This window comes from Hypanus sabinus, chromosome 2 (assembly GCF_030144855.1).
Source record: "Hypanus sabinus isolate sHypSab1 chromosome 2, sHypSab1.hap1, whole genome shotgun sequence".
Taxonomy (NCBI): Eukaryota; Metazoa; Chordata; class Chondrichthyes; order Myliobatiformes; family Dasyatidae; genus Hypanus; species Hypanus sabinus.
Window position 1 is genome coordinate 68,886,565 of NC_082707.1, and position 26,307 is coordinate 68,912,871.

The following is a 26,307-nucleotide window of genomic DNA, read 5'->3' on the forward strand; positions in this document are numbered from 1 at the left end:
CACACTTTCGAGATGGCTCTGGAAGTCCAGCCCCAATAGCACAGGTGCACACAGATTAGGCATGACCAGCAGTTCAAAGTCCCGATATTCTGTGCCTTGCACCACCAAAGTCGCTACACAACCCGCCCGGATGTCTGCGGACTGCGACCCAGAGGCCAAATGGAACCTCCGACTGACCAGCCGCGTTGCAAGTCCGCAGCGTTGCACTGTGTCCGGGTGAATAAAACTCCCAGTGCTGCCCGTGTCAAACAGGCATCCAGTCCAATGCCCCTCCACCTGGATGTCCATCATGGATCTTGCAAGCTGGTGTGGGGCGCTTTGGTCGAGAGTCACAGTGGCCAGAGTTGGATCGCCGTCGGGGTACCCGGTCAGCATCGGAGGGTCGGGGGCGGGGCATGCTGACGCCGACAAAGATGGCCGCTCACATCCGGGGTACCCGGTCAGCATCCGAGGATCGGGGGCGGGGCGTGCTGACGTCGACAAAGATGGCCGCCCACATCCCGGCATGCAAGATGGCGGCCCCCACGTTTCACCCGCAGCGCTGCACTCCGCTCGAGGTTGAGACTTACAGACCTTGGCGAAGTGGCCCCGCTTTCCGCAGCTGGAGCAGGTCGCTTCTCGCGCTGGACAGCGTTGTCGAGGATGTTTCTTTTGGCCACAGAAATAACAAGGCACGAGTTTCTTACGGGCCACAGCCGTGGTCTGGGTCGGGGAGCTCGTGGAATGGCGACTGGCGGCGGCGTTGGCGAATTCGCTCCCGGGAGCCGGCGGTGGCGGGGTCTGAGGCGTCCACGAAACCGGCGGGGAATCGCGCGACTGGACAGCGTCGGCGTTATGCCGCGCAGCTTCTAGAGCGTTGGCCTTCTCTATCGCCGAGCTTAAGGTAAGATCCGAGTTCTCCAGCAGTCGCTGGCGCATGTACACTGACCTCAGTCCCGTCACAAAGGCATCTCGCACCAGCAGCTCCGCATGCTGTTCTGCCGTGAGCGTCTTGCAGTCACAAGCTCGGACGAGTGTCTGTAGTGCTCGGAGAAACTCAGCGCACGATTCGCCAGGCCGCTGTTGCCGGGTAGCTAAGCGATGTCTTGCGTAGACGGTGTTCACCGGCCGCAGGTACTGTCGTTTGAGGGCGTCCAGTGCCCCTTCGTAGGTCGGCAGGTCCCGGATAAAGGAGTAAACTTTGGAGGAGACCCTCGAGAGTAGGATTCTGTGCATAACGGCGGGTTCAGTCGCACGAAGCTCCGCCAAGTACGATTGGAAGCATGCAAGCCAGTGTTCAAAAGCGAGAGCTGCGTCAGGGTCTTGAGGGTCCAAATCCAACCGGTCCGGACGCAAAACGGGTTCCATGTTTTAAAACTTCCAGTCAATAAAATTGATGCACCATCAATAACTCACACTGAGACGTAGGCGAGATATCGGCTTTTATTGACTGGAAGAAGGAACCAGGAGTGAGTGTCTATCATACAAGGTCCTGGAGACTGAGGCCGATCTTCAGGCCGCAGGTCTCCTTTATACAGGGGCCTGTGGGAGGAGCCACAGGAGCAGTCAGCAGGGGCGTGTCCCGACAGGCACATAGTTCACCACACAATGTTTAACTCATTTTCTTCTAACCAAGGGAGAAATGGACAGCTCCAGTAACTCTTAATTCCGTTCAACTTTATAAACCTAAATCAAAGCCACATCTTTATTACTACACCATAACCTTAACTAAAATGCACTTTACATTTGAGATTTCAGATACTTTCAAGTTCATAAAATGTACAGCATAACACTTAGGAACATAGGCAGAGAAATAAGAGAACACCGAGTTTTGAAATGAGGAAGAGAGTTTTGAAATCATAGTGCTGGTCATGTATAACAACTCCTGGGATGTTTCTTTTGAAAGTCTGGAGGGAGAACACAGTAGGATCCTAAATAGAGGCTAAAGTCATGAAACTTCAGCTTCACACCAAAGAGGGAATCCATCTAACTTTATAAGAAGCATAGCATCTATGCACATTTTAAAACTAATTGTGTAGGAAGCTATGGGAGACATCCAATTTACCAGACTAGAGGAACTGTGGAGCAGGGTGTGTACAACTAAAATAAGGAGATCCAATATGCTCAGGAATTGGAGTTACAAGGCCCATTCTAGAAAGCATCCAATATCCAGGCTCTTTTCTAATAATAGAATTTTAACAACCCACCACCTCCATCGCTTTCCTCTTCCAGCACATCCTAGCCGTCTCTCCTCCCCTACCGCCAACCTCTTGGCAAACATTTGGCTAAAAATTTCCTTCTGTTTAAAATCAGAACCAAATGGTTATTACAGTAATTCTATTTTGTTTTACTGAATTGTTCTATGCAGTATGTAGGAAGGTGTGAGGAGAACATTAATGCATGTATCTTAGAATCTCAGAAAGCACATATTTATTACACTTGTGCTAAATCTGAGTCACATGTACTTATAAAACTACAGTACTGTGCAAAGGTCTTAGGCACATCCAGATATATATAGTTGGGTGCCTAAGATTTTGGCACAGTACTGTAATAATTTTACATCTTGCACTCCACTGCTGTCACAAACAAAAACATTGATTGCATAACATATTATGATAAACCTGATTTGATGTGCATCTCTATTGTGGGCCAAGAATGCGAAGGGGACAGAGAGAGGGGGAATAATGAAATCCTGGTTGGGAAAAGGGGAAGGGAGAGGGGAGGGAATGGGAAGCAGCAGAGAGACATTCTGTAATGATCAATAAACTAATTGTTTGGAATCAAATGACCTTGCCTGGTGTCTCAGGGCTTGGAGTGTCTGCACCTGCATCACACCTCTGGCCTGGCAGTCCTTCTCTGCCATCTGTCCCACAATCCTCCCTCACCATTCCCAACACCCTTTGCTCCCACCAGATTTACAATCAAGCACTCCACTCCATGTTGACATATACAAGGCTGTGCAGAAGTCCTGATCACACTAGCTATATATGTGTGTGTCTAAGATGTTTGCACAGTACTGCAGCTTCAGTTTATTTTAATGTAAAGAAATTGGATTACTCATTTGTCAAAAAGAGGAGAATTAATAACGACATGAGAAGCTTTCCTTTTACACCATGTGTGCTTGGAACCTGGAACACATTGCCTGCAGATGTGGTGGAAGCAGGTTCACATGTAGCCTTCAAGAGGAAACTGGTTAAGAATTGGTGAGAAAATGTTTGCAAAAATATACTACAGGGTTGTGAAAAGAGTGAACTGCTCTGATCAAGATCACCAAACAATTTGCTGGAGGAGTTTAGTGAGTCGAGTACAAACTGTTCTTCCAGTAACTGGACTCTATTTTTCCTCCTCTGCTCTGGGAGAGAACCAGATTGACACAATGGCTTAACGGCTTCCTTCTGTGCTTTAACCATTCTCTGATGTGATAATCCCATGATTTAAAATACTCTGGACTGCATCAATGTAAACAGAAAAGTTTCTTGAAATCTGATTGAACTAATTTTGGTTCTTTCATGAACTTCTGGCTGTACTACAGATTAATTTGCATGAAAACATTTGAACTGCACAGAACTTTCCATATACACTGCAACTGCATTTTCTTCATGATTAAATTGTTCAAACTGTCTGTTCTTCCACATAGAAAAACATATTTCATTCTTTCATCAGATATAACATTGTGGAACTGTAGATTTAAATATTTTTTTAATGCTGAGTTGCATCCTAGAATGTGCTGGGCCCATTATCAGTGATTAAACATGGGGTCATTAAGCATTTCGGGTCTTTCAAAATCAGACCCTCTGGCCCAGGCGAGCTAGGCAGGGCTGATCAGGCCCTACATTCTGTGCCAGTAGCATTGGCCCAGGGGTCACACCTCTTGATCCACAGCCATCTAGAGGCCCACTCAGAAGCCTCTGTGATGATCCAGATGGCTCTTTACTTATCAGCCCCCATAATGCCAAGAAATGAGTTGGAGCTACACAGCAGAGCCAGCAAAGCCTCTACACTCCACCTCTATAAGCTTGCGTTGTGCCCCCCCCCCCCACCTCTGTCTCTGGCACAGCTCTACTAGCTCGTGGTATCTGGCTTTCTTACACTCAAATGTCTCCTCAATCCGGTCTTCCCATGGAACTGTCAGTTCTACCATGACCACCTGCTCCGCAGTTTCTAATAGAATTCTGTAGCCATGTCAGGCCTCAGGGATGATGATGTGATGAAGACAGGGAACTTTAACTGCTTGCCAAGATCGACTTTCGGTTGCCAGTCAGATGCCGCAGTGAACATGCTTGCTGCTGATCAGGCTTGGGCTGAGGCTGTGGTTGGTCTCCAGCTTTAACAAAGGCTTTCTGGGTTGGTGGTGGTTCTTTCTGTTGTTAATAGTCGAGTAGATACTTTCCGCCACTGCTTTCAGAACCTGGTCATGGTACCAGTGGTAGTGGCCATCTCGCTGAGCTTTCTGGCAGCTGCTGAGGATGTGTTTCAGGGTTCCTCGGCCAGGGCAGAGAGGACATGATGGTACCTCACCTTTGTCCCAAGCAAACAGTTTCACTGGACTCAGCAGTGAAAAATAGATTTAAATGTATGTTGACATTGAAAATAATTCTGCCACTTGTATGCAAGTTTCTCCGACCTATAAGAGAAATCTGAAAACTAAGCATTGTTCAACTTCCTGATTAGTCTGAGACCTGAGGCACATCTGCCACTGAGACACATTGGAATAGAATATGGAATTAGTGGGCACTGAACAAATAGTTGGTGCTACTCTCTGTGTGGAGTTTGCTGGATGCCAGCTACTTTAGTTAGGAAGCTGATCCACAAGTTTCCATTTATAGAGAGGGACTGAACCAGTGATGACAAAGTGAAGTAAAACTCAGCCCAGGCAGACATTGTGGCACAATATTTTTCTGGTACTAGCAGGCACATCCCAGCTACCCTTGGTACCATAGGGTTTGAAATTCTTTCTGACTGTCTTGAAATATTCTCCAGTGAAAATCATTGGATGGGATGCTGAGATTCCACTACAAATAACCAGAGTTTACTAAAGACATGTCCTGCACAATTATATTGGAATTACACCCAGAATTCTAACAGCATGGACCCAGTTTACATTGCTAAATACCTTTAATACCTGCATCAGGGTGGGTTTATCGCCCATTTAGATGCATGCCTCAATACAAATATACATGGGCTTTAGGCCAGCCAAGATATTTCCCAACTCAAGAGATATGTTACAAACTCTTGGCAACAGTTCTCAGGCTCAGAACTGACAGTCATACTTTTAATTTCACTTTCATGTTTCTGATGCATTTGTGAGTTGGATCAAACAGTTGGCATTCTTTGAAATTTAACTTCTTTGAAACATTTTGTTTTATGCTATGGTGACACGAGAAGGGGAAACTCAAAAGAACTCATTTCAGCAGTAACTAAGATTGTATCATCAGAAATTAAGGAAATGATCATTTTTATTCAGAACACCAATATGAGGATAACAAAACATACTTAAGAAATAGATCATGGAGTTCTTTCTCAGAAATAATCTTGCTATTAGATCACAGGTATGCTATTTTACAAATAATAGATTCAAAATAATTGAAATAAATATATCAGACATAACCTCAAAATTTAATATGAGTGTATTATCTGACATTTCAAGGTTGGTTTTCAGGAACAGATTACATTTAATCCAAAAAGAAGATTACCACAAATGCATTAAACTTTAATCCTCACCAATTTCATGGGGACTCATCACTGAAAATACGCACAGAGTAAAAGATAACATTCAATTGCATAGCACTGCTAATTTAACAAATAAGTTTTCCGGAAGCGATATGCAGTAAACTGTCATCTTGACGTAATTTCACAACACTCCAGAAGTTCAACTAGGATTGTTTCACCGGAATCAAAGGTCAGTAGCTGAAGTGGAAATCACATCATACGGCTTTATACCTCGTGCAATATTCCATTGTAATTTTGCAGGGAACATAAGAGCAAGTCATTTTCAGGAGCAGCACTCAGCTGCATCATATTTGGATGTGCTCAATCCAATTTTATGTTGAGCAGAATTGCAACAGGCAACGGTCATGAAGCATAAAATGGCTTTTCTGTATGACTTATGCATCAAAAATGGTTACAGGTTGGCCCATTTTTCTAGAGTTAATGCTGTTCCAAATTAACAAAAAACTATTTTGTTGACCTTCGTCCTTGCTACCTCATTGTTAATCAGCGAGAGTGTTCAAGTATCTGGCCACCTGTCACATGAGCAACAGGGAAATCTGTTTCCAGAGTTCACTTCTATTTTCATACCTTGCATCATCATTACTGCTTATCTGCTAATTGGAAATAAATCAGCAAATAACTGTACTTACAGAACTGTAGGCTGAGGCTTAGGACAGCCAGCAAGGCAGCTACTGCCAGCAGAAACAGAAAACGACTTCGGAATAACATTGTCATAAACGCTTTCACATTTCCATTATGACTGGACTTCCAACTCGCTCCCTCCTGTGAAAGCAAATACAATAAGGCAGTAAGGCACAATAAAAAATGAAAATGTCAATTCTCAACGTACAACAATGTAATTGGGTACTGGAAAGAACTCAAAGAATGAAGCCTCTGTTGCCATGGCAATTTTCCTTACTTTTGAATAGTTTTTAGTTCTGACTAATGGCTTGCATTTACTCTAGGGTGAAGTACAGGCACACTTAATTATAAGATCAAACTCACCAGCTAAGGAATTCTGCTACATTCTTCTAAAATATTCAGATTCACTCTATTGTCATTTAGAAACCACAAATGCAATGCAGTTAAAAAGTGAGACAATGTTCCTTCAGAATGATATCACAAAAGCATATGACTAAACAGACTACACTAGAAAATCCACATAACGTTTGGCAATCCCCAATCCAGAGTCAGGAGAGACTGCTGCGTATTAATATCACGCTACCGTCTTAGCGCGATCCACGGAAAGGAGCTCCAAATCCACCAGACAAAACAAGACCAAAAACTAAAGCTACAAGACCTGCACAAAACCACATAGTTACAACAGTGCAAAGAATAGCATAATTGATAAAAACAGACTATGGGTACAGTAAAAATAGTCCATAGATGTGCTCATATGCAAATTTAGCCAAGATTGTTTAGTCTCATCTTCCCACTTCTCCCAGTACATCCTTAGGTTGTGTTAGTTGTTAATGCAAATGATGCATTTCACTCTATGTTTCGATATAAATGTGCAAAATAGATGTATTTGATCTGATCCTCTCTTCTAGTGAACAGAAGATACAAAAGCCTAAAAGCACATACCACCAGACTCAAAGACAATTTCTACGCCACTGTTACAAGACTATTAAATAGTTCCCCAGTGCAATAAATTGGACTCTTGAACTCACAAGCTACCTCAATTCATAGGATCTTGCACCTTATTGCTCACTTGCGATGCACCTTCCCTGTAGCTGTTATACTTTATATAGAATGGAGATTAAAAATCAGGCTGAGTGGTGCCACAACAACAACCTCTCACCCAAAGTCAGCAAAACCAAGGAAATAATTATTGATCACAGGAGGACAAAAGCAAAGGTCCATAATGCAGTCCTCATTAGAAAATCAGAGGTGAAGAGGGTCAGCAACTTTAACATCCTCTGTGTTTTCATCTCGGAGGATCTGTCCTGGGTTCAACATGTCATTACAAAGAAAGCATGGCAGTGCCTCTACTTTCTTGGAAGTTTTCATAGGTTTGTATTGTCACCTAAAGCTTTGACAAATCTCTATAGATGTGCGATGAAGAGCTCATTGATTGGATGCATCTTGACCTGGTATCGAAATACAAATGCCCTTGAATGGAAAAGCCTACAAAAATTCATGGATACAGCCCAGTCCATCATGGAAAAAACCCTCCCCACCATTGAGCACATCTACATGGAGTGCTGTCACAGCAATGCAACATCTATCATCAAGGACCACCATCATCCAGACCATTCTCTCTTCTCACTGCTGCCATTAGGAAGGAAGTACAGGAGCCTCAGGGCAACGCACACAAAATGCTGGAAGAACTCAGCACGCCAGGCAGCATCGATGGAAAAAAGTACAGTCAACGTTTTTGGCCCAAAATATCAACTGTAAGTCCTGCCGAAGGGTTTCAGCGCGAAATGTCAACTGTACTTTTTTTCCCATAGATGCTGCCTAGCCTGCTGAGTTCCTTCAGTATTTTGCGTGTGTTGTTTGGATTTCCAGCATCTGCAGGTTTTCTCTTGTTTGTGACAAGAGCCACAGGACCCACACCACCAGGTTCAGGAACCCCAACCTTCAATCTCCTGAACCAGAGGGGATAATTTCACTCAACCGAGCACTGAACTGATCTCATAACCTATCGACTCACTTCTCAATTTCCTGATATGTAGTGATTATTTATTTATTTTTGTTTTTCCCCAGTTTGTTGTATTTTGCACAGTGGTTGTGTGCAGTCTTTCATTGATTCTAGCATGTTTCTTAGTATTTACCATGAATGCCCACAGAAAATGAATCTCAGGATTGTATATGGTGACATATATGTACTTTGATAATAAATTTACTTTGAATTTTATTCTGCATTGCTATTCTTTTACCCTGTTGTACCCCACTGCACTGTGTAATGATATAATCTGTATTGACAGCATACAAGATTTTTACTGTACATCAGCACATGTCAATAATAAACCAATTCCAATTCTAGCATACAAACATACAGATTAGGAGTAATAGTGGACCATTCAGCCTCTCAGCCCTGCTATACCATTCAATAAGATTATGGTGAATCTCATTGATATCTTCCATTCACATCTGCATCTGCCTACAGTTTTGCCCTGCCCTCATTTACCTACCTCTGCCTTAAAGGTATTTAAAATATTTAGTTTCTACTTCCCTTTAGGAAGGGTATTCCAACTACCCCTGAAACTCAGAAAGGAAAAAAAAGAAGTTAGCTTATCTTGGTCTTGAATGGTCTTACTTTTAATCAATTATCCCTAATTCTGTATTCTATCCTATCCACGTCGACACTGTCAAAACCCGTCAGGATCATACACATCTCAATGAAATACTAATAAAGTGACAATTAGAAAGAATGAATACAAACACCTCTAGACATGAACAATAAGTATTCCGTTTTCATGCACTGCAGTCAAATTCAGACACTGCTAAACTTCAAGCATATAATGAGACAACAGCTAGGCAAGCCTTTACTCAGAGATTTTCTGTGGAAAGTTAGCAAACAGTCAAGACAGACAGAGCACAGTTTAGTACCAGACAGTACACATTAGACAGGAAGTCACTAATTTAGAGCTGTACTTTTGAACTGATTAAATAACATTAGCGTCAAATAACATATGAAACATTATGAAGATATTTCAGTGTAAATGACAACTTGAAACATATTTAGAAATTAGGATTTCTAAATCAACAAAGGTATTTCCTCCCTGTTTGGTACTCACTGGGAATGGGAATATGAAATACAGAATTAGTGTAGTTTATTTTTATTTAGTGTTATAGAGGTCAATTCTGATCTTTAGGCAGCATATCACTGCACTCAAAATTTAATCATGCTCAGTGAATTAAGTGATGTTATAATCATAAATATGCTGGTGTAATTTAAAGACAAAAGCCACTATTTTAATAAAAATGAACCATTTAGTTTGGACATTAATTTTCTTAATTATAGACCATCTTTCCATTTAATCATTTAACAAATTTTCCTTTCCCTGCTTTATCCCTCTGTAATTTAGACACTGAAATACAAAGTGGACCTATGTGCAAGATCATTTGGAAGCAGCTGCTGAGAACGGGCTTCAAAGGCCAAACACAGAGGATGACCTATACTCAAGGAGTTACATGAATGAATATTGATGAATAAACATGCTTCTTTGCCTGAAGGCACTCATTCATTGCTGGATTTCATATGCGTCAAAATAGTCCTCCCTTATTCATGAGAGCAGGCAATGTATATTTGAACAAGTATTTGCATCACATAATAAAAGTAAAAGTAATGCCGTGAACACAGGGCTCCCTGATGTCTCAATTTAAGGCAATGAACAGCCGAGGAATATAGGACAGAGTGGTCTGGATTACGTTACTTATGCTGAGAAAATTGATCTGAATTAATGACAGTACCGTAGCGATGTACCCAAATCTAAGCAATTCCATTACAATATCCTAGCTAGAGGTCAATGCCTTCAGGAAAGGAATTGGGGATCCAAAACTGATCAGGAAAGGAACTGAAAAGAAAGTTTGGCATTTATACTCATGAGTCACATGACAGATAAAGTTAATGGTAAAAGTCCAAGTAAGAGATTGACTGCCAATGTGCAGGGTCTGAAGTGATCTTAGCTGAGTCAGTGATTAGGATGCCAAGGGCTAAAGAAGGAAAGCAAGTTTTCCCATTCCTATAGCTTCTATCCAAAAGGCTATGTGTCCATCACACCTAATTAATCAAACTTCACTGCAGTCTGTGAACACAAATACAATGAATAATATTTTTCAGGACAAATACTGCTCACTGAACTGGATTCCAAGCAAGGGGCAGTGACTTCGAAGAGAAGTTTGACCAGAGAAATGAAACATTTGCTTTGGGTGGATACATGCATTGCTCTTAAGGTCAGCACTTACTGCATATCCCTAATTGCCCTTGAACCACCTTCGTGAACCACTATTAGCCTTCTGGTAAAGGTACTCCCAGAATGCTAGAATTCATAAACACAAAACATTTTGCAGATGCTTGAAATCCAGAGCAACCAAGAATGCTGGTTGGTAGTGAATTTTGGGACTTAAATGCTCTATTGCTGAAGGAATAACAGTACACTTACAAATCAGGATGCTGATTTTGGAGTAAAATCTGAAAAAAAATCAAAGAGTAACCGAAGGGAGTTAGACAAATCATCAGATATAAATGATTTTGTCCAAACTTAAATCAAGGAGATATTGTGCTACATCATGGACTTCCTGAATGCCAGAAGCTATACAGACCAAATTAGCAGCATATTATTTAATCTTGTCTTTGAGAAGTTTTGCACTCACTGTGGGAATACCTCTGCTAAATGAAAAGTTGGTTGTACTATTACCCTTTCTTAGATTAACAAACAGTGTAGATAAAAAAAAACATTGCTCAAGTATACGGTGTACATAACCGCTGAGTCATCAGTGAAACTTAAACCTTTTATTTTTAATTCATTATTTTTGAGCCAATGCATGCAGCTTATACCAACAAATGCTTTCCCACAGAATATTGTCACAAGTATTCCATTGTACAGGAATGTTCCTATTCTGAACATCTGCTTGAAGGGCTCTACCAAAATGTGATAAAAATCCAAAATTCTGCTTTTCTTCTCTTGGACATATCTGCTAAAGTTCTATATACAAGGACTGGATGACTTTGCTAATGTAAACAGATGAGGGAACATGGAATTGTTTTTTGTAAAAAAAAAAGTGGTTATTTGGAGATTTAATTGTTCTAAATTACAATGTTTGACAAGACACACATTATGGTCATACTACTTCATAAGAAGTGGAAAAGTTAGAAGCCAATCAAAGCTTTCAACCAGCCCCTACATTCAATATGCTCACATCTGATCCAACCTTGGCCTCCATCCCATTCTTCCATTCTATCCTGATGCAACATGCTTCCTTTGTAGTTAAATATTTCTCATTCACCATTCTGAATAGATTTACTGACACTGAATGTATTTTCTGTCTTCATGGCACTCCAATGCAGAGAAATCCAGAGTTGCAGCCCTTGAGAGAAAAAAATTGCTCATCTCCATCTTAAGCTGTGAACTCTTATTCTTATGTGTAGCTTTTTTCATAAACTCCAGTATATTTATTTTCCTGTTAACATTTGCAAAAGAAACAAATCTTAAGGCAATATACGATAGCATATTCATACTTTGATAATAAATTTACATTGAACATTTAACTTTATGAACTTATTCAGAAACTATGCCCCCTAATTTTAGGTAACTTCACTTGGGGAGACGTTGTTTCACCATCCAACTTGTCAATCTCCCTGAATGTTTCAATACGATCACATCTCATTCTTCCATATGCCACTGAGTATAAAAGAATGAAAGTCAACCTACCCAGCCTCACTTCATATGTCAAGCACTTCAACCCAGGTCCATCTCCAGTGAAATTTCTCTGAACTATCTACTCCCTTCCTTAAAGATGCAGTCCTCCAACTGTGGTCTCAATGCCCCAGGAAAGCTGCATCAAAATCTCTCTTATTTTGTACTCCGTACTTCTTATAGTGCCAAAGTCAACTTTCATCTGTCAAGCTCTGGAAATGCACCTACAAATGTTTTACCATGTAAGGTCAATTACACAAATTAAAGTTGTTGCATAATTTGATATACATGTACAATTAGCCCTCTTACATACTAAAGACCTAAAAAATACAGGGGGTTGTTCCAAGAACTGATTTTCATTGGTGACCTTATTGGTTATAAGAGTTTTGTTTAAGATATGGCAAAGGAATGTTCGAACGTTGTGAATCTTTGAAATGCCAAGTAGATGTCTGCAGAATAGAATTATATCCCCCTCCCTGAAAAATACTGAATAGCTGACTGACATGAATAGTTTTATTTTGCTTACACAATAAACCTTTAGCTTGAAAAACTAAATAATGATCTTGATATCGAAATTTATCCCAAACTAAAATTGTACACTGTCCCTCTCATTTGAATGTCATATCCCAACTTATTATCATAAGTGACCCAATTTGCATAATACAGACATCACAAACTATAATAGCCTGGATATTGTTACTATCACTTTAAGAAAGATTGAGGATTGTTGCATCTCACATATTTTATTTGATTGATAGATGTCAATGAAGCAGATGGCAAAATATCCAGCAATCACATGTTAATCTTTTGCAAATCAATGTAAATTATTAATATGTTCTTCTTTTATGGTTACCTGGATTGGAAGATGATTTGTTTCCATGTTGATTTTGTAGATTCTAAGGTGGATAATGAGACCGATGTAGGAACATAGCCTCTTTTGCAGAGGGACTGGTGTAGCCAAAGAAGTGGACAGGTGGGTAGATTGTAAGGTAATCTGCTCCTTCTACTGCTTACGTAGAACCTCTGTGTGTTCCTTTTGCACAGAATTAAGGTTCTTTGTATGATTCCAAATTCTTTGTAAGAATGTATGATTCTTACCCACTTCAAGCAAGCACAGATCAAAAGTTCTCAGTAGACAGTAGGAATCAAGGTGGCCTTGGGCACAGCCTTGAATCTTTTCTTGTCTGCCATGTAATCTCTTCTCATAACAGTACTTGAAGTGGTAGTGTCTGCTGCCAAGGGATGCAAATGACATGAACTGCCCAATTTTGTCAAATGGATGTAATGAAGACCTGGTGTCTGGTGTCATTGGCTATGGAATTGCTTCATATTGGTAGGCTGGACCATATTTAAGGACTAAACCATTAGCTTGGCATACTTACTTTAAATGCAAGTTGACTTAGAACTTTTACCAAATCAGTATCAGGCAGAAAAAACTAAGATCATTGTTCAGTTGTTCAGAGGAATCTGCAATTAAAGAATGACTTGAATACAATCATGGACAACCTCAAGTGGATTTTTGATTTCCTCAGTCACAGACCCCAGTCAGTTTGGATTGGCAACAACATCTCTTCCACAATCTCCATCAGCACAGGTGCACCACAAGGCAATGTGCTTAGCCCTCTGTTCTATTCCCTTTATACTTAGAATTGTGAGGCTAAGCACAGCTCCGTTGCCCTACTTAAGTTTGCCAAAGACACCGCTGGATCGTTGGTGGATGAATCAAAGATGGTGATGAATCAGCATGTAGTGGTACCATTGGCTGAGTGTTACCATTGGCTGAGTGTTACCATTGGCTGAGTGGTACCATTGGCTGAGTGTTACCATTGGCTGAGTGTTACCATTGGCTGAGTGGTACCATTGGCTGAGTGGTACCACTGCAACAACCTGTCTCTCAAAGCCAGAAAGACCAAGGAAAAGATTATATACTTCAGGAGGAAGAAACTGGAGGTCCATGGGCCAGTCCTCATCAGAGGATGAGAGGGTCAGTAATTTAAAATTCTTTGGTGTTATCATATCAGTAGATCTGTCTTGGGTCTAGCACATAAGGGCCATTAAAAAAGAAAGCATGGCAGCACCTCTACTTTCTTAGAAGTTTGTGAAAATTCCACATGTCATCTAAAACTGACAAACTTCTACAGATGTGTGGTGAAGAGTATATTGAGTGGATGCATCACAGCCTGGTATGGGAACACCAATGCCCTTGAATGGAAAAGCCTACAAAAAATAGTGGATACACCTAGCCCATCATGGGTAAAGCCTTCTGCACCATTGACCACATCTTTACAGAGACTGTAGCAGAGAAGTAGCATTCATCATCAGGGACCCCCACCATCCAGGCCATGCTGTCTTCTCACTGCTGCCTCAGGAAGATGGTACAGGAGCAGCAGGACCTGCATCACCAGATTCTGAAACAGTTATTACCCCTCAACTATCAGGCTTTAGAACCAGAGGGGATAATTTCACTCAACTTCTCTCACCCCCATCACTGAACTGTTTCCACACCTATGGATTCACTTTCAAGAACCCTTTATCTCACTTTCTCAATAACTATTGCTTATTTATTACTATCTATTTTTTTCTTTCTCTTTGTATTTGCCTAGTTTGTTATTTTTTGTTTGCACCTTAGTTGTTGTCCCTCGTGTTGGGTGCAATCTTTCATTGATTCTATTTTGTTTCTTGTATTTACTGTGATTGCCTGTAAAAAAATAAATCTCAGGTTTTTATATGGTGACATATATGCACTTTGATAATAAATTTACTTTGAACCTGAACTTACTATATTTTGAGAGAAGCCTCTAACATTGATTTGCTTAGCCGTGCAGTGAACTTGGATTTTGTGAAAACAGCACTTTGGTAATTTTCTCGTGCTTTTGAACTGCATTTTGTAGGCAGTTCAGGACCGAAAAGTACCAAATATCATTTTCTGCATAGAACAAAGAGTGTGCTGGTACATGTAAGGTAATGGCGAATTGCAACAACAATACATGCCTTCACTGAAGCACGACTCCAAACGTATGGAAAGTGATTCACATTTCACCATTAACCTGCTGCCAGAGAGCAGTGTGGTAGAGCACAGACTCATAGAACCATACAGCATTGAAACAGGCCTGTTAGCCTAACTGCTCCATGTCAAACATGATGTCCCATCTAAGATAGTTTCATTTACAAGCATTTGGCTCATAATCTTTGGAACGATCCAGGTACCTGTGCAAAGGTCTTTTAGAAGTTGTTATTATACTTCCTTTAGCCAATTCTTCTGGCCGCTGATTCCACACAGACAGATGCCTTTGTGTAAAAATGTTGCACCCCAAATAATTTCCCTCCTCTTACCTTAAGGCTCTGCCCTCTAGTTCTTAATACCCCAACGATTAACTGCATTCACCCTGTCTCTGCCCCTCATGATTCTATATACTTCTATAAGATCACTACTCAGTTTCATATACTCTAAGGAATAAAGTCCTAGCTTGTCCAACCTCTCCCTATAACTCAGACCCTCTAGACCTGCTAACATTCTTGTAATTTTGTTCTGCACTTGTTCCCCTTTAATAACATCACTCATATACCAGCACAAAAAAATTGGAAGTAATACTCCAAGTGTGGCCTACCAGTGTCCTATATAATTACACCAGGACCTCCCAACTTCTATACTCAATGCAAGGACAGGTTGGCATGTGAATGTTGATCAGTTAGTATGGTTTTTTTTTGGATTCTTTAAGAAAATTGAGTTCAAAACAAACTTTGCATTTGCAATTCTTTGGATCTGGGACTATTCAGGCATCAAATCCAAACTGTCTGAACTTTGCTTGACTGGTAGTAGTGGGCTCCTGAACCTCTTTCACAATTCTAGTCTGATTCTGCTCATTCTGCTCTTTTGTCGTTTAGACCGACCAATCTGAAGTCCTTCTATTTGTCACTCCTTTCCCGTTTTCAAATTAATTATTTCTCCCTCTCCTTCTAAACTCTTCAGGCTGCTTCGGGACTGTAGCAGGTTGAAGGCAAATACTGCTATTGTGGGTGCTCCATGATTTGGATATTGTGGCATTCAACCACCCAAAAAAACAGAAACATGAAGTAAGAGCTGGAAGCAACCAAGCCACAGCTCTCATTTTTATCCTCATTCAAATTTGGCTTGAGAACACTCAGTATAAGTAAGTACCAAGCCTGCTCTTCTATGGCTTCTGCCAAATCCATTTGTTAATGGAAATCATTCTACTGTGGCCCATCCAGTCATTTACTTAAAATGAATATCACCATGAGCTCTCCACACTGTTGGTTTCTGCAGCTAAAATAAATTTAACCAATTCACTTAACAAAATTATATATCCTCTAAATTAGCACTTGTAAGAGATTTTCCCTGAAGCCTGATCCTGCAAGAAAGATGTTTTACTTATCTTGAATCAAGAAACCAGAAAAACTATATTGCATATATTTCATATATGCTAGATGAATATCATCAAGAATAGTAGAGATACGGCTTTTTATGTAATTATTGTTAGAATGTAAAGGAATTGACCACAGGAATTAAAAAGATAATTATCAGTCTTGCATTGGGGATAAAAGCATTGCTAGGTTTAATAATGCATAGGTTAAAATGGCCTGCTGATGTTTGAGCACCGAGAAAATCAGTACAAAGAAAACAAGTCTATGTTTGAAATCAACTGATCAATAGTTAAATTACGTGTGGAATTAAATCTCATGACATTATCAACAAAGATCAGGAAGAGCTGATGTCCTCGTCAGTATCTATCTATTAATCAACAAATCCCAAAATAATCATTATTTCTCTTTGTGGAGCCTTGCTCTGTGCAAATTGGTTGTCATATTGGCAACAAATCAAGACCACATTTCAATGATAGCTAATTGCTCATAAATCAATATGGGATTTCCTGTCTCTAACAGTGAAATGTGGTCTTGATTCATCCCAGATGATTCTGAGGCCATGAATATACTGCGTATGTTAAATACTTTTTCTCTTTGATGCTGGGGAGCCCCTGCCATTGTTTATCCAGTTTACCCATTTCTGAGAGCCCAATGTCTAATCAGGCAACTGCTCACCCTTCTCTCCGGTGATGTCAGGCAGACTCGCTGGAATTCTGTATAATAGGATTAGTGAGCTTTGGTTGAATACATTGGAATTCAGCATGATGAGATTGGTGAGGTGTGAAGGGACACTTTAAAATTCTAATCAATAACAGAGTATAGACAATAGACAGTAGGTGCAGGAGTAGGCCATTCGGCCCTTCTAGCCAGAACCGCCATTCACTGTGATCATGGCTGATCATACACAATCAGTACCCCGTTCCTGCCCTCTCCCCATATCGCTTGACACCGCTATCTATAAGAGCTCTATCTAACTCTCTCTTGAATGCATCCAGAGACTTGGCCTCCACTGCGTTCTGGGGCAGAGCATTCCACATATCCACCACTCTCTGGGTGAAAAAGTTTTTCTGCATCTCTGTTCTAAATGGTCTACCCCTTATTCTTAAACTGTGGCCTCTAGTTCTGGACTCACCCATCAGCGGGAACATGCTTCCTGCCTCCAGCGTGTCCAATCCCTTAATAATCTTATATGTTTCAATCAGATCCCCTCTCATCCTAAATTCCAGTGTATACAAGCCCAGTCGCTCCAATCTTTCAACATATGACAGTCCTGCCATTCCGGGAATTAATCTTGTGAACCTACGCTGCACTCCCTCAATAGCAAGAATGTCCTTCCTCAAATTTGGAGACCAAAACTGCACACAATACTCCAGGTGTGGTCTCACCAGGGCCCTGTACAGCTGCAGAAGGAGCTCTTTACTCCTATACTCAATTCTTCTTGTTATAAAAGTCAGCATGCCATTAGCTTTCTTCACTGCCTGCTGTATCCACATGCTGGCTTTCATTGACTGATGTACAAGAACACCTAGATCTCATTGTACTTCCCCTTTTCCTAACTTGACTCCATTTAGATAGTAATCTGCCTTCCTGCTCTTGCCATCAAAGTGGATAACCTCACATTTATCCACATTAAACTGCATCTGCCATACATTTGCCCACTCACCCAACCTGTCCAAGTCACCCTGCATTCTCATAACATCCTCCTGACATTTCACACTGCCACCCAGCTTTGTGTCATCAGCAAATTTGCTAATGTTACTTTTAATCCCTTCATCTAAATCATTGAAGTATATTATAAACAGCTGCGGTCCCAGCACCGAACCTTGCGGTATCCCTCTGGTCACAGCCTGCCATTCCGAAAGGGACCCGTTAATCACTACTCTTTGTTTCCTATCACCCAGCCAATTTCAATCCATGTCAGTACTCTTCCCCCAATACCATGTGCCCTAATTTTGCCCACTAATCTCCTATGTGGGACTTTATCAAAAGCTTTCTGGAAGTCCAGGTACACTACATCCACTGGCTCTCCCTTGTCCATTTTCATAGTTACATCCTCAAAAAACTCCAGAAGATTAGTCAAGCATGATTTTCCCTTCATAAATCCATGCTGACTCGGACTGATCCTTCTACTGCTATCCAAATGTGTCATAATTTCCACTTTTATAATTGACTCCAGCATCTTTCCCACCACTGACGTCAGGCTAACTGGTCTATAATTCCCTGTTTTCTCTCTCCTTCCTTTCTTGAAAAGTGGGACAACATTAGCCACCATCCAATCAGCAGGGACTGTTCCTGAATCTATAGAACATTGGAAAATGATTACTAATGCATCCAGGATTTCTAGAGCCACCTCTTTAAGTACTCTGGGATGCAGACCATCAGGTCTTGGGGACTTATCAGCCTTCAGATTCAACAGTCTATCCAACACCGTTTCTTGCCTAATATAAATTTCCTTCAGTTCATCCTTTACCCTAGTTCCTTTGGCCACTATTACATCTGGGAAATTGTTTGTGTCTTCCCTAGTGAAGACAGATCCAAAGTACCTGTTCAACTCATCTGCTATTTCCTTGTTCCCCATAATAAATTCACCCGTTTCTGTCTTCAATGGCCCAATTTTGGTCTTAACTATTTTTTTTTGCTATTCACATACCTAAAGAAGCTCTTTCTATCCTCCTTTATATTCTTGGCTAGTTTACCTTCATACCTCATTTTTTCTTGGCATATTGCCTTTTTTGTTATCTTCTGTTGCTCTTTAAAAGCTTCCCAGTCCTCTGGTTTCCCACTCATCTTTGCTATATTATACTTCTTCTCTTTTATTTTTATACTGCCTTTTACTTCCCTCGTCAGCCCTGGCCGCCCCTTACACCCCTTAGGATCTTTCTTCCTCTTTGGAATGAACTGATCCTGCACCTTCTGCATTATTCCCAGAAATACCTGCAATTGTTGTTCCACTGTCTTCCCTGCTAGGGTATCGTTCCATTGAACTTTGGCCAGCTCCTCCCTCATAGCTCTATAGTTCCCTTCGTTCAACTGTAATACTGACACATCCGATTTTCCCTTCTCCTCAAATTGTAGGTTAAAACATATCATATTATGGTCACTAGCTCCAATTACCTCAAGGTCCCTGATCAAATCTGATTCATTGCACAACACTAAATCTAGAATTGCCTCCTCCCTGGTAGGCTCCAGTACAGGCTGCTCTAAGAATCCATCTCGGAGGCACTCCACAAACTCCCTTTCTTGGGGTCCAGTACCAACCTGATTTTCCCAGTCTACCTGCATGTTGAAATCCCCCATGACAACTGTATCATTACCTTTGCGACATGCCAATTTCAACTCTTAATTCAACTTACACCCTACATTCAGACTGCTGTTTGGGGGCCTGTAGATAACTTCCATTAGGGTCTTTCTCCCCTTAGAATTTCTCAGTTCTATCAATACTGACTCTACATCCCCAGATTCTATGTCCCCCTCACAAGGGACTGAATATCATTCCTCACCAACAGAGCCACCCCTCCCCCTCAGCCAGTCAGTCTGTCCTTTCAATAAGATGTATATCCTTGAATATTCATTTCCCAGGCCCTGTCCGTTTGAAGCCTTGTCTCAGTTATTCCCACAACATCGTACTTGCCAATTTCCAACTGAGCCTCAAGCTCATCTAGTTTATTCCTTATACTTCGTGCATTCATATATAATTCTTTTAATTTGGTACTCCCCTCTCCTTTCATATCAATTCCTATTTCACTTGGCCATACTGTATGATCTCTTCTTGAGCTTTCTACTCCATTGATTCTGTTGTCCTTTTTAACTTTTCTTATTTTCACTTTCCCTTTAACTCCATCCTTATATTTCTCATTTATGATGGGCTGCCACATATCCTCACTTATTTATTTCTCTTCACATGACTAGCTTGAGCATCCATGAAAGGGGAAAAAAGAGGAGTATCTTAAAGTTACAGTTTGCTTGTCTATATGATCTTTTATATGAAAACAGCTCCAATCTGCTAGTCAAATTTGCAGATGACATGAAAAGCTTTTGAAAAGATGAAATTGAAAAGCTTTATTTCCATCAATGATGAGACAGCCTGCAGAGGAGAAGTCAACATCGTGACACAGTGGTGCCACGAAAACAACCTCTCCCTCAATGTAAAACAAAACGAAGGAGCTGATCATGGATTACAGGAAGAACTGAGACAGACTTGCCTCTGTTGACATTATATGGACTGTAGTTGAGAAGGTAATTAGTTTCAAGTTCCTAGGTATGCACATCACCGAGGATCTCATCGAAAAAGTTTGTCATGAGTCCCCAGACCCTCAGAACTTTTTATAGGGGCACCATTGAAAGCATCCTGACTGGCTGTGTCACAGCCTAGTATGGGAACTGAACTACCCTCAATTGCAAGGCATTGGAGAGAGTTATGCGGACAGCCCAGCACATCTGTGGATGTGAACAGTCCCCTATTCAAGACATTTACAGCAGGAAGCGTGTTAAAAAGGCCCAAAGGAACATCAGGGACTCCAGCCACTCGACCACAAGCTGTTTCAGATGCTTCCATCTCGCAAACAGTACTGCAGCATTAAGGCCAAGACCAAAAGGATCCCAGAGAGCTTCTCTCACTAGGCCATCAGGTTAACCAATACTCATTGATTTGATTGCATATTTGGCTGTATTTGGCATGTATACAAAACAATTATGTATAAAATTTTAGTGTTTGGGCAATGTGCTCCCATATTTCCCTTCCTTAATGCTTGTACCTAGCGAAGGAGACACAACATAAAGATTTTTACTCCCTCATATTGTGAGATGGATGTAAGAAACAAAATTCTAATTCTATATTCTGCTGAACTTTCTTTGCCCAAATTCCTTCAGGAACCTACCCTACATGCACACATCATCTTTAAACAAAAGAGGCTGTCGGTATTGAAAATTCTACCTCATATCAAGCAATGTGTGGCAGCAGATTATCTACAGCTTTACACAGCACTTGATTTTTGGGTCTCTTTTGTACTGGTTTATTTTTTGATTTTGAGAAGAACTATTGACTTTTAACTCCTCACAGATAAAGGTAAGAAAACCCTCTGAACTGATTACATTACAACAAGGATAGGATAGCAAACATGAATGGTAGCTGGGATATTCAAGTGTAAAAAAATATTATTTTTTTATTGGAATGAAGAAGTTTGCATCAGTAATAGTACTCATGAAACTACCAAACTGTTATAAAACCCATCTGAGTTAAGAAAGAAATATGTCACCCTACTCAGATTGATCAATGTCTAACTCCAGGTCTGCAGCAGTGGGGCTGGCAAATAATTGTCTCCTGAAATGAATAAACAGGCCAAGTGGCTCAAGTCCATTGGGAATGGGCGTTAAATACTGACAATGCCAGTCCTACCTATATCCCATGAATAAACAATGACCTCAGTGGGTCAGACCACTACAATCAAATTATTTAATTTTAAACATCCTATTAATGGATAGCAGTCAACTTTCAAGATCCACTTTAATTCCAAGGAGTCTTCCTACACCCAAGTAAAATTTCAGAACAGAACTCAAACCATCACTAGGTAATCAACAGGTTCTGTTTTTACAGATATTCTGAAGTCAATTTTGTCTCTACCTCAGAAAATGCAAATATTACTCAATATTGTAATGTTCTTCAACAGCACTATAACAAGTGGCATCAAAATGCAGAAGGCAGTTAAGAAAGAATAATTATTAACAGTGAAGAGAAAGGGGAAGCTATTTCTGCTATTCATAGGAACAAACATTTACAGTCCGCCCTCCTTATCTGCGGGGGATTGGTTCCGAGACCCCCCGCGGATATCAAAAATCACTGATGCTCAAGTCCCTTATTTAACCTGTCTCAGAGCGGTGGTCTTTATGATCCAGCGGAACCCTGGACTTTATTTTACATGTATCGGGAGACTTCTGGTGGCTGTAATGAAGTAGGTTGCACTAGCTACGTGCTCCGAAATTATTTGCTTACTTTGCCGTTTAAACCTATCTCGGTGAGAGCACCATGAGTAGAATACACTCTAGAAAAGAGGCTACTTTAGAGACTTTGACTGAAATGATCCAACAAATGTCAGAGAAACTCAAAAAATTGGATAAACTGGATGACTTGGAATCCAAGTTTGATTTGTTACAGAATTCCTTTGACCTGGTTAAATCTGAACTGAAAACGCTTAATTGGAAACTTGGAAGTATACAGCAGACTGTGAATGACCATGAAATTCGTATTAAGCTACACGAAGAATCTCTGCCAGTGTTGCAGAAGGATATTGAAGGTTTCAAGAGAATTTCTAAGGAACAACTTTTAAAATACGACGTGTTACTGAAGAACCTTACAGATCTGGAGACCAGGAACTGAAGGTGCAATATAAGAATTCTTGGACTTCCTGAAAAACTGGAGGGTAATCAACCTATCGATTTTTGTGCTCAAATGCTGAAAGATTTATTCCCTGATATATTATCGGAATTACCAAAATTTGAGCACGTTCACCGAGTTACCCCGCCTAATTGGGATCCTGCCAAACCTCGCTCTATTATCATTCGCTTTTATGACTATCAGATTAAAGAACAGATCCTTCGTGAATCAAGGAAAAAACGTATATTACAATTTCGTGATCAACAGTTTTGGATCGTTCAAGATTATCCACCAGAAGTTCTAAGAGCTAGACAGGCTTTTAAAGAGGTCATGTCTGATCTTTTTAAGCTTGGCTGTCGCCTTTCTCTCAGAGATCCATGTGAACTCAAGGTTACTACTTCTGATAATAAGGTTTGGTGGTTTACGAAGCCTGAAGAAGCTAAGAAACTTTTACAAAGTCTCCATCCTTAAATTCAACTTCGAGTTGTTTTATGTCAAATGTTTTAATTTCAGGTGTTCAATGAAGTAATTGGTGTTTTGTTGATAACAAGGTTTCTTGGTTTTACGAAGTTTTAATCATTTGGTTGACTAAGTAATTGGCACCTTGTTTTATGTCAAATGTTTTAATTTCAGGTGTTCAATGAAGTAATTGGTGTTTTGTTGATAACAAGGTTTCTTGGTTTTACGAAGTTTTAATCATTTGGTTGACTAAGTAATTGGCACCTTGTTATCTCTCAAACTATGCAAAATATGCAGGCAGACTGCATCCACTTTCTCTTTTGCTGTTTTTCACAGCTCTTTTTAAACAATACATTATATTCTCTCAGTGTTATGTAGGAAGCTATCTAAACTGCTTCCCATTTTAATTATCTTCTATTTGTTTCTTTACTCTTTTTTTGCACCCGCGAGTATATGTTGTTTTACTTATTGATTTTCCATATTTGATTTTCCTTATCTGCCTTTCCTTTTTTACCGACTAATACTTATATTTTCCCATGGTTTTTTTAATCGTAATTAGCAAACTTGTTTACTTTGATTTTTTTTTGTATATATATTTACAATCGTTTATTCAGCGCAGTTATACATATATATTTTCTGGAGCCACCGGAGTTTTGGGTTGGGAATGTTAGAATTAGTCTCCAGCCTCCCTTGGCTGATTTCTCTCTTTGGGGGAAGGGAGGGGGGAAATGGGTTCTTCTATAAAGCTGATTGGATGTTTTTACTGTTTTACTTATTCACTATATACATGTCTGTGATAACCTTTTATACATTACTAAAGGATACTTGATGGATTCTTTTATTAATATACTCAGTTTTAATGTGAAAGGTCTAAATAACCCTGTTAAACGAAATAAGATTTTCTCTTATATCCGGAAACTTAAAACTCATATAATCTTTCTCCAAGAAACCTATATTCATAAAGATAATATTTCACGTTCTTTCAAAGGATGGAAGGGTATACATTTTCACTCACCCTCTCAATCTAGATCGAGAGGCGTCTCTATCCTGTTTGATCAGAATTTATCCTTTATTCAACATAATGTAATTTCTGATACAAATGGGTGCTTTTTATTGTTTCGGCAAGTCTTGAGAATAAACTAATCATGTTTGCGAATGTATACGCTCCAAATACAGATGACTCCTTGTTCTTTGAACGTCTTTTCTCTTTTCTGCCTGATTTGAATTGGTATTCCTTAGTGATGGGTGGAGATTTTAATTTTTGGCCTGACCCTATATTAGACCACTCTTCAAGTAAAACCCCTGTCACTAATAAATCAGTCCTACTTTTTAAATCTTTTTTTATCTCAATGTGGTATTCTTGACGTGTGGCATTTTTTACACCCCCAAGAAAAGGAATATTCATATTTCTCTCAGGTTCATCATATGTACTCTTGGATTGATTAATTTTTTATAGATAGAAACTTGCTTCCACTGGTTCGATCCTGTGATTATAAGGGGATTGCTTTGTCTGATCATGCACCTGTGCTTCTGGCTTTAAGTTTACCTGTTTACTCTGTGCCAAATAGAAGTTGGCGTTTTAACTTATCATTGTTATCTGATAAAAATTTTCTAAAGTTTTTGGAAAACCATATTACTTTTATCTTTAAAGAAAATTTTAAAGGAGATACTGCTGGCAATATGGTCTGGGATACTTTTAAAGCATATATTCGTGGAGAAATTATCTCTTACTCTACCTATATAAAGAAAAAAGCTGACAAAGAAAGGTCTGACCTAGCAGTGGTATTAAAAGATCTTGATCGAAAGTATGCCTTATCTCTAGATCCAAGAATATATAATAAGCGTATTGAAATCCAATCCGAGGTCAGCGGGAGATGCTCATGGAGTGAGTACTGTTTTAGATTCGCTCCATAACCTTTACTTTTTTTAACCTTTGATCACCCTTATCCAACTTATTTTTAACTACACCAAAAGATTTTTGCTATTTTTTTGGAATTATCATTAAGAGTTTATTGTGAATTTTTGAAGATATGCAAACAGAAATGTCTCTTAGATCTAAAGGACAAGAACCTGGGCGCAACCAGAACGGTAATGGAAAGAAGCAAGCTCATCTGCAACACACTGAATTAACTTATGAACTGTTTATGGAGGTTTTGGATAAAAAGTTTGATGAACTACAACAAATTTTTAAACAAGATGTAAAGGCTTTTCAAGATTATATGGTTAAGACGGATTCAGTAATTAACCAGCAGCAAGTTCTTATCGCATCTCTGCAAGAAGATGCTCGGAAATGAGATTTGACAATTGAAAAATTGCAACAGGATTTAATTTTAACCACTAAATTAATGGAAACTCTTAAAGCCAAGAGTGTCAACTTTGAGAATCGGTCCAGAAGACAGAACCTATGTATACTTGGTCTCCCAGATGGCATAGAAAAAGACGACCCTTCAAAATATTTTGCTCAGCTTTTAAAAGATGCGTTTCCGTCGGTTTTCCAAATAACCCTCCGTTACTTGACCGTGCACATAGAATTTGGCGTCGATCATCGAGTGCTCCAGCTAAACCTTTGGTTGTAATTGTCCGGTTTTGTTATGTACACGACAAAGAACAACTTATTCGTGTGGCTCGGCGGGCAGGAATGGTTAAATTTCAAGATTACTATTTCAGTTTGGTTGAAGATTTTAGTCCTGAAGTTATGAGGAAAAGGCTTCTTTTTAAACCTCTGATGTCTGAATGTTATGAGAAAAATCTAAAACCTGCGCTCTTATACCCTGCGAAGCTTAGAATCTCTCCGCCGAATGCTCCACGCCAGATCTTCCTTTCAACATCTGAAGCGAGAAGTTATCTGGATGAGAACTTCCCTACTGCTACAGACACTAATCTCTAATAAATGAGTGATTCTGATCGTGTAAGATGGTTTTCGATTCCTCAAACCAGATTTAGTCTCTGGTTATTGGTGTAGGTTTATCCTATACTTTATATTTAAGTTAAAGTGTGTTTTCATCATATTAATCGCTCTGTGTTATACACTTTAACCTTTAT

At 40.0% G+C, this 26,307-nt stretch overlaps 1 protein-coding gene across 7 annotated transcripts in view; it reads right to left on the reverse strand.

Moving 5' to 3' along the window:
• pxylp1 (2-phosphoxylose phosphatase 1) overlaps window positions 1-26,307 on the reverse strand; it is a 221,004-nt gene that overhangs the window by 177,879 nt on the left and 16,818 nt on the right. For 6 of the 7 annotated variants that reach the window (XM_059947812.1, XM_059947859.1, XM_059947837.1 and 3 more), the window contains exon 2: window positions 6,339-6,471. In XM_059947812.1, the coding sequence (XP_059803795.1) occupies window positions 6,339-6,423 (85 nt within the window). In that variant the 5' untranslated portion in view covers window positions 6,424-6,471. Of the gene's footprint in view, window positions 1-6,338; window positions 6,472-26,307 lie in introns of those variants that run through there. The other variant, XM_059947848.1, reaches the window with a different exon arrangement.